At 43.0% G+C, this 9,774-nt stretch overlaps 1 protein-coding gene across 3 annotated transcripts in view; it reads left to right on the top strand.

The window, feature by feature from the left end:
• Positions 1 to 5,421: 5,421 nt before the first annotated feature.
• Positions 5,422 to 9,774, top strand: part of dnajc6 (DnaJ (Hsp40) homolog, subfamily C, member 6) — a 33,685-nt gene continuing 29,332 nt past the window's right edge. For 2 of the 3 annotated variants that reach the window (XM_085774879.1, XM_085774878.1), the window contains exon 1: positions 5,512 to 5,929. In XM_085774879.1, the coding sequence (XP_085631005.1) occupies positions 5,704 to 5,929 (226 nt within the window). In that variant the 5' untranslated portion in view covers positions 5,512 to 5,703. Of the gene's footprint in view, positions 5,930 to 9,774 lie in introns of all 3 variants that reach the window. The other variant, XM_085774877.1, reaches the window with a different exon arrangement.

Here is a 9,774-nt window from a genome sequence, read left to right as displayed (position 1 = left end):
TGATATTTGGTGACATCTGTTGCCTGTTAAGAGCAACTTGCCCTCACTTGTCTCAGTGTCGTCAGCAGCAAAAGTCTGTTGATGTTCACTTGATACATTAGGACGATGTCCGTAGAGAGAAATTCATTTATACTGTGGTTTCTGTCGTGAGGCTCAGTGTGCACCCGTGCTGCTGAATGAATGGGTGTGGTGTGAACGTGTTGACTTGTACATGACCGTATCCAACTGTTTTAGTGTTTTGTTCATTCAGTGGATTTTTTTTTTTCCTTCTCTATTTTTATACCTTGCTCCCCAAACATGTTGCATTCCAAGAACAATAAACTTATTTTCTCTTGGCTGCTTACTGTCGCTGTAATTTGTAGTTGTTATATAACACACTGTTGCTACTGTACACCTATCTATCTATCTATCTATCTATCTATCTATCTATCTATCTATCTATCTATCTATCTATCTATCTATCTATCTATCTATCTATCTATCTATCTATCTATCTATCTATCTATCTATCTATAGGTTTATTTCTTTCTCTCTCTGCTGTCTCTCCAGGAAACATTAAAATAATGGAAAACAACTTTGCTCCTCCTCCTCCTTTGCTCCTTGATCTCTCAAATGCGAGAAAAACAGGAAGCAGTAGGACGTGCGAACTTGCACTTAACACAAAAGCCACAGTGGTTTTCACCCTAAAGACACACGCGCATGCACGTATTTAGGGATAGTTTCTGCATCTTCCTCTCTGGTCTAATCCTCTCAGATCTGTAAATAAACTCCATGTGCGTTAGAGCTCGGGGGAGGACGACTCCACTGTCACGGATTACAGCCACGATCAGCTGTGTTTACATTTGACAGAGGCTGCAGCGCGGTTGTGCATGTGTGAACCGAGATAGATGAACATTTAGAGGAAGCACAACTGTCTCACCTGCACGACAGGATTATTATAACAGTGCGTTCAAAACCGGAAATACAACACCAGTGGTGTTGTGTTTCTGTTTTTTTTTTAATCCCCTCTTGATCGTTGTTGTTATGGGGACCTCTACTGTAGGAAAGTGGTGCTCCTCTCATGTGATGTGACCTCAAAAATCATTTACTGCCAGGCCTAGTCTGAATAATAGAGATTTTATTATTGGTGCATATCAACAGCACTGGTTTTCCCATTACTAAACATTTCCTACATGATGACACATGGTAACAGCTGGTTTCTTAAGTCCAGCCCGGGTTTTACCGGACTGCTTCAGCTCTGACAGGACGCGCTGAGCGGCGCAGTTTCTCACTCTGCAGATCCACGAACATCCACACTCCCTCCAGCTGCCTCGCTTTAGCCCATCCACATGCTCTACAGATCTACCGCTCACCATCGCGGTACCTTGTTTGCGGCTCATATGCCAAAATGTGATTTTGTGGTGATGCCGTAGTCTGTTGCCACCTCTGTAGATTCACCCACAGGTGAACTGGGATCAACCGGACGAGGGGGGGGGGATTCCTTCATCTCAGCGCGTCTCGCGGGACATTTAAGGCTTTGACCTTTGATTGGCAGCGAATGACAAATCAAAGGTCGGTGTCTGTGAGCGGAGCCGGGGTTCAAAGCGCATCTCCACCACGGCACAAGACGGCGCTCCCGGGAGAATGGTAGCAGGCGCTCTGCAAGGTAAAAACCTGTATATTTATTTTTTCCTCTCTCATTCATTTGATGTGATTAAAGGGGCATGTTTTATGATGTGCCTTGCGCTTGGCACCGGGCTGTGAGGAAGAGAGCATCACGATGTGTGTGTGGATGTTACATAATATCAGGCTGCCTCTGGAAATGCTGACCACTGCTCCCCCACAGTGCATCTGTGCTCGGTGGACACACAGGTTATCATCGACATGCACAGGTTCCCAGAGGAAATGAGCATGGTTTTCTAATTTTATAACGAGACACGTTCATCTAAAATCACAAACTTGTCTATGTGCTCCGTCTGGCCTCTATTTGCGCGCACGAGCATCTCAAATGACATCATTTTTGGGGTTATTTTTGTAAGGGTAGTCGATTTATTTTATTTCGTTTTTTATCTTATTTTGCACATTATTTATAGGCAAACACATTTAATAGTTTCTGCATCATGATCATAGTTAGTGTTGCCTTCATTCTAACGATAAATGACATGAATGAGTGGGAAGGTTTTTTTTCTTTTTCTGTCAGTTGATCATTTTTGGTAACGGCATCTCGGGACACCTGCAAGATGCATCACACACTGTCCGCAGATCAGTTTTATGATCCAAATCTTCAACACACACACCAGAGTGTTGAAGACGTTTATTCCATGTTATGTCTCCTCTTCATCACCAGTATTATCAGAATCTCCATCTTCATCTTCCAGTGCTGGCTCTACAGCCTGTATATTGAGAGGACAGCTCTCCTCTGATGACCAATAGGGCTCAGTCACGTCACGACCAACGTCAGGCACGTCACGTGAGCAGCTTAACACAGCTTGGTGCGGTTTCATGTTCCCCATCATGAGCCACTGAGTCAGCTTCTGCCACAGAGGTGCTGTTCATCCATGAAGGTGCACTGGATTAAAACAGGCGAATAGTATAGACTAGACACCTAAATAAAAGCAGGGGATTTTACGGTAAAGCTTGTAGAGTCATGTTCATACAGTATCACTTTATGGTGTGATAAAAGCAGCAGGTGCATGATAAAACTTTATAGAGTGAACGAACAGGCAAACTACATAGTTGATATCGCTGTTGTTCTCTGGAGATTGTGAAGTTTCACTAACCAGGACACGAATCCGTGGATTACAAGATCACAAGTCTTTTCAGACTCCGTTCCACAGATTGAAGTCCTCTTGTCAGTGTTGTTAAATGAGTCCTGCAGCTGATCCAGCAGATTCCTGGATTCTGCTTTAACTGTTATGGGGATAATCATTAATCCTCAACATATCTTTGAGGATGATCGTATAAAGCCAACGACAACAGTGATACAGCTTCCTTTTTGAGCCACGGGGCTATTGGTCAGTGTCACATCACACCAATGTCATAAAACAGTTAACATGCCCCAGAGTGCTTCTTGGGACTTTTAAAAAGAGAGATGTAAATAGAAGAGGTCTCCTCTAGTGTATTACCAAACCCTCAAAGCCAGATGGGCATTTCCATTTTTGTTGAGAGCCTGGTGTTCATTCCTATTCAATAATAACCCCAAATCCATCAGGGTTCAACTAAGGATCTGCACTCCAATGCTTTGCTTTTAGGGCTTTTCATTACTAATTGACTGATTAAAGGCTAAACATGATAATTAAAAAAAAAAAAAAAAAAATCAATGATCAATTATTTCATTTGCTTAAAAGACACCAGAAAACAGTGAAACATGAAGATAAGGCCATCGTTTCTCAATGCCAAAGGGGGCTATGGTTCAATAGTTTTTTTTGTCTGACGGCAACAACTTTAAGTTACTATCAAACTGTTTATGACAGACAAGCTTCAAATACTCTTGTTTTCAGCTTTAAGTGGGTTTGGGCCTGACAGGTCTTCACCTCACGTTCTAAATCTTCGATCTTGCTGTGACGTGGCAAAGATGTTGATGCCATGCTGCATCATAAAACATGCACACTGATGAGGGCATCAAGGGGTGAACATTAGTAGGCACGGTTAGAAACAAGACAGGAAGCTCCCTTGCAACAATGAAGCGGCAGCACTTACGTCCGGTTATGGCTGGTCCATCATTCCTTCCCTCTGGACGTTCAGTTCCCACTGTGCTTTGAGCTCCCGCCTGCTCTCCGAAAAAGAGTTTCCCAGGCTCATGTCCTCTTTTCAGAACCATGCAGGGTTTCCGTTGCCAGGGGACAAGGCTAAAGGAGGAAGCATGCCATCACTGGTCAGTGTTTTGTCATGTTTCGGCCCTGGGTAATACAACAACAACAACAAAAACTGGAGCTAAAAAGGAAAAGTTAAAGCTAGAATTAGAAGCATGTTTAATTCTAATGTTATTATAAAGAGCCTGTTAAAATCTACAGCTGCTTTTAGTCACGATGAGTAAGAAAAATCCCTGTGATGCAGAGTGAGTTACCTCCTTTCGACAATGTATGGTGCTGTTGTCTTGCAGTATTGACCACAATGCTCCTCTTATTCTGATCTTAATATTATCTTAAGGCTGGTTGTCCTCATTCATTTTTCAGTGCAGGTCTCATATGAAAAATTTGCTCCATTATAGGCCTACACTCATAATCAGCTCCTTATTTATACCAAGAAAGCAGGTCACACTGTAGCACTATGGCAGGAGGGGCTTTTAAATGGGCTCAGGGGATCCCTGCATTTATATGCACTATCCTCCATGGGACTTATGTTTTTTAAATAGATCACACTGAAAAACTATAGTTTGGCCATGTGCACTCCATCAAAATGCCATCAAAATGCCACTATCATACAACTGTCCTGATATAATATGCAGTAGTCCTTTTGTCAACTTAAAAATGAAACAATGTGTCAGCAGAAGATCAATGGACAGCTACGCTGATAAATCAGTTGAGTCACTTTCAGGCAAAAAAATCCAAATGATTTCCTGGAAGCACCGAGTAGTTTCTAAGCTATTATTATAAAACTTAAAGGTTTTTTATTAAAGTTGCATAAAACTAGTAATTCAAAACCTTCAACTGTAGGGGTTTTATTGGGCATTCTTGTATAACTCCCTGGCATTTTATAGACTCAACAACTAATCGATTAATCAATTAATAAGGGTGTCACATTTTCAGGCATCATTATATCTGCATACTTGTATTTCACTTTTACGTTTGATTCGTGTGAAAAACTCGGAAAAAGATAATCAGCAGATCAAATGAGAAGACAATCTTTATAGGCTACTCTAAAATAATCTTTTGCACTCCAAAGTTCCTCATGGATTAAGGTGATATTCAGTGAAAACAACTGATAAAATACTGGCTGGAACATTTGTTATCAATCCACAGTAGGAGCTTTCACATAGTTCACTGGGATCCTACATCAAATCTAAATAAAAAATGTGGCTTCACACCCCCAAATAAATATAATATTTCTTTAATATCTTTATAAAAAAAACAGGCTATAATGTGTGTTCAGTGTGGCATGTATACCTTTGTGTTGCTTGTTTTCCCATGAATTATTAATAGCTTATAATAAGTTTCCTATGATACCTTTGGACATGATATTTTGTAGATATTTCAATAGGATTTAATTATGGTCTCTTTTTTTTTTTTTTTTTTACGTGGAAAATATTTTGGTCAAAACGGGCCTTGCAAATTACTTTTTATTTAGCTTTTGTGCATAATGGATTGTGTGTGGCCGTGTGTCGGTGTGGATTTTCCTTGCACTCAGTCGGGGACTACAGCGACAGCAGCAGTAGCAGTAGCAGCAGCAGCAGCAGCAGCGTCGTGGTAGTAAAATGCGGAGCTGAGGAAAAGAGGAGGTGATAGAGACAGAGCGCGAGGGAGGGCGAAAGAGAGAGAGGAAGATAGAGAGACCACCCCGGAATATATGTTTCCATAGAGAACAGAGGAGACCGGTCGTCCTCTCTCCTCCTCGGACATGTGGTGCACTCAGCAGCCGCAGCAGTAGTAGCAGCACAGGCTGTAGCAGCAGCGGCGGCGGCGGCGGCGGCGGTGGTGGTGGTGGTGACGGCGCCTTCGGTGCAGCTCCCACCTCTTTACTGGGGCTTCTTTTGTCTTTTAATTCCTCTTTTTGCGTCCTTCGGTAATGAGCCTGCTGGGGGCCTACAAGAAAAAGACCAGTTACGATGGCTATGAATCTTTGCAGTTGGTCGATAGCGGCGGAGATAGCTTCGGTATCGGCAGAGGAGGCAGCGGCGGCGGCGGCGGCGGAGGAGGAGGAGGAAGCGCACTCGGAGGCTCCATTGTGGCCACCCTCGGACCGAAGGCAGCCCCACTGCGAGAGGAGGACTGCAGCACCATGGACAGCTCAGGTAAGAGTCCTCACCGCCGCCGGCAGTAGGCTACTGGCGCGGGGACCGGGGGGGAGTGCTCCTGTACTGTAGGATGTGATGACTTGAGGCTGCACAGTGATAACGCGGCCTGTAGCCTGACGGTCCGGCTGCTGGAGAGGTAGCAGCAGTGGTCATCAGCTCAGCAGCACATTGGGCTAACAATACTGGAAGTATGCAATGACGCTATCTATGCACCTACTGGATCCCACTCCCCAGGGCTCCAGGTGGTGTCCAGACAACACCTAACTGGGACCACTGGGTTATTACCAGCTGAATAAATGCCCCAGTGACCCTGGTTTTGTGGGAAATTATTGTTCTTGAATGACGTGTTAACCAGTCAATACATCTGCCTATAGGGAAATACACTGAACATACAGTTCAGACTTGACTTCAGTGAGTAATTCAGATGCATTCGGTGTCCAAAACTGTTTGTAGACCTTCACTTTGCATATATATGAGTGTCCATAATTAAAATGCACACAAAGTAGCATACAAACTCATTTGCAAGTCAGTGTTGAAAGATGTCTGTTTAATAACCACACTGATGGCCTATTAGCCTTTTCCATATTAGTTTTGGATATTAAGTCATATCACCACAATCTCACATGATATAATTAAACTATAGTTTTTGCCTGGCTATGAGTGATGGATTATCAGCATAATGTAGCTATTCAATTAGAACAAAAACATATTCTATAATCCACCTGTTATCCATCATTTATCTAGTGATGAATACCTGACATACTTTGTTGAATTCAGTCTCAATAAGTCAGAGTAGTAAGTGAGGCTTGTGCCTGTCTCTGCCCTGTGCTCACCTCACTGCAGTGCTCTGTGGAGTCAGCTGGCCTCCAGGGATGAACATTTGTGTGAAACAAAAGAAGCTGGATGAGGAGGGTGGGAGGGTCAATGAGGGAAGGGGATTGGGGTTGAGAAGAAGAGGAGGAAGAGGAGGAGGAGGGGGAGGGAGGCGAGGAAGGGGGAGTCCAGTGTCAGATGTCTGTCTGGCCTGCCAGGATGGTTCTTTTGATGTACAAGTGTACCCGTCTCTGTCCCATTCACAAAACCGGCATTAGAGGGGTAAAGGTTGGCACTCTGGGAGGAGGGAGACACATTCAAACAAACCATTGATCTTTCTGGCAAAGCCTCGAGCTCTCTGTGCTGTGAACGTAGCCACTCTCTCCCTCTCTCCCTCTCTTACCGTGAGTGGCTGGGCTCTCTGCGGCTGTATTACCCGATGGAGTCCATATCAGAGCCTCCCCTGGTGTCTGTATCAGCAGAGTTTGTCACTGTAGCTGCCTCACCAGCCTGCACACTCCCACACCCATCTGGCCACTGACATGGAGACATGTAGAGTGGCTAACAGACTAACAGGGAAGCAGCCAGGCAGATTCACACAGACATACTGTAGAGGTACAAGATAAAACGGAGACGGACAAAGAATGGAAAGCTCTGAGGCAAAGCTAAGGTGTCCCACTGTGGACAAAATTCATTTATATCACATTTTGGATGGGATATAACACCAGAAAGACAGAAAATAAGATGGGCAGAGTTGATCTTTGGTGAAAAAGTAGAAAATAAACAAACAAACAATCAATTAATTAATCTTCAATATTGTTTGGAGATGATCAGAGAGGCCAATTATTATCTTTATCAAATGAATTATTATTATTATGGCGATGGGACAAAAAGAAACAGTTCCTTATTGAAAGTCTATTGATGGGGAGTTAGAAGTCAGCTGCTTCATATTTTTACTGTTATTTGCCCTGAAACCAGCTACAGTAGGTCTAACAATGAACATATCACTGGGACTCCTTCAAGGGTTTATTTTTACTGTAAATAGGGATGTCCCCGATCCAATCATATGATCGGAAATCTGGGTCGATCACGTAATTTTCAAAGGATCGGAATCGGGTGGAAAAGATCCGGATCAGTGATGTTAGCCTATCAAAAGTGTAGGTTTTCCCTGCCTATCTAAGGCCAAGGCACGTCTGTGTGATTAAAGCGTGTATACATGGGGGCCGTCCATAAAACATCTTTTGCGTACATTACTTTCAATGTAGACGCGCGTCATGCATGCTCACAATCCAAAGCGACACCGTAGCAGCCGTTGTCAGTTAATCAGTCCTTTTCGATGGGAGTTTTTCCGTGAAATGTAAACCAGCAAAGTCGACATAATGTAGCGGGATCTCCGTTTAAAGGTCCAGTGTGTAATAGGGGGGTAAAACTGTGATATCTAGCGTTCAGATTATAGTTTGCAGAGCTCGCTCTCACCCCGCCCATCAGCAAAGTGAAGGTGGCCTCTGAGGACAAAAAAACTTGTTGACCACGACTGGGATGACTGGGAGTATTTCAGGAGCATGAACCATTTTACGATATGTCTGCTGTTTCCTACTCCTTTTTCTTTCCTTCCGCCTTCTTCTCTGTTGGTTTATTTATGCACGCAAAACTCGCAAAACGTACTCTCTGGCACATTTCTCACTGTGCTCCTAAAGTAAACTAACAAATGGTAGTGTAGAGCCCCGTATAAGCAATGTTCAGCTTCTTATGCTTTTTATTATTAGCTTTTTTTAACTGCAGTGCCAAAGTATCGGATCGGGATCGGTATTGGCAGATACTCAAAATCAAATGACTCGGATTCAGGGGCAAAGAAATATGATCGTGGCATCCCTAACTGTAAAGTTTTACCTTTTTGGGTCTTGACAGTTACTCCAACCAAAATACTGTAAGGATGAGCTCAGAAACAGACATAACTTCACTTTCAGTGATTAAGATAGACAGAATCTATTTCCTAGAAGTCTTGTGGTGTTAACTAGCAGACAGTTGCTGTAAATGAACTGCCCAAAGAGAAGCAGCAATCAGGATTCATAACCTTTTAAATCTGTTCTTTAATATGTAAAAATGTTGTGAAAGTAACAACAAATAAGAATAATTAGATATGGTTGTCACCACTAAAAGTAATACTAACTAGAGAGGTGGCTCATCTCGCTTTAACTCGCTGCAGTCTTGCATGATCTCTGTATCTCTCATTTCTCGTTAGTACTGAATATATTATTTCCCATGCTCCTGTAAATAAGCAAAGTGTCTCCCCTCTCAGAGGCCTTATTTATATTCTGATTGATAAAAGGCCTTTGGATGTGTCAGAAAGCCCTGGGTGTAAATAATAAAATAAATCATGGCTGAATTACATTTAGTGTCTTCGGTTTCAGGGTCCTGGTATTGTGCATGCTTGCTCCCTGTCACACTGCTGTGGCTCAGTTGGACACAAGGTTTATGATGGATTCAGTGTGTTATACAGGCCTTGACATGACCCGACTGTTAACACGTGTTCAAAAAAAATTCATCCGTTGCTGAAGTCCGTCAATGCATATTTACCCAACCTGTTACACTGGATGGTAAAATCTGCAGTTAAGACATTTATGAGCTAATTTGGACACAGGACAGTGTTTGAATCAAGAAGAGCAAATACATTTATGATGATCCATGTAAACACAGATGGGACGTCAGACCTTTTATACAAAACTCTAACTATTTAATTGTCAGCTACAGTAGCACCTGTTTGTCAGAGCTTTTGTGAGTCACTTTTACCAGCGTGTGACAGCTTTCATGCAACTCAAAGCAGTGTAATACACCCCTGGTTAAGCTGCGTAGTAGAGGATTAATCATACTCCTCATACTCCTTGTCTCATCAGCAGCATCTATAATTAAGCAGATTAGAGTCTAGATTGATGCTGCAGTCATTCAGGTCCTGGACACAACAAGGCCCAGAGTAGTAGCAAAGAGATCCAGTGTAGCGCAGCGTGTTTGCCTGTCAGGCTTCATCGTTG

Source organism: Trachurus japonicus, chromosome 4 (genome assembly GCF_045865225.1).
Source record: "Trachurus japonicus isolate A0001 chromosome 4, Traja_1.0".
Taxonomy (NCBI): domain Eukaryota; kingdom Metazoa; phylum Chordata; class Actinopteri; order Carangiformes; family Carangidae; genus Trachurus; species Trachurus japonicus.
Note: the sequence above shows the minus strand (reverse complement) of the source record. Positions and strands in the feature narration are given on the sequence as shown.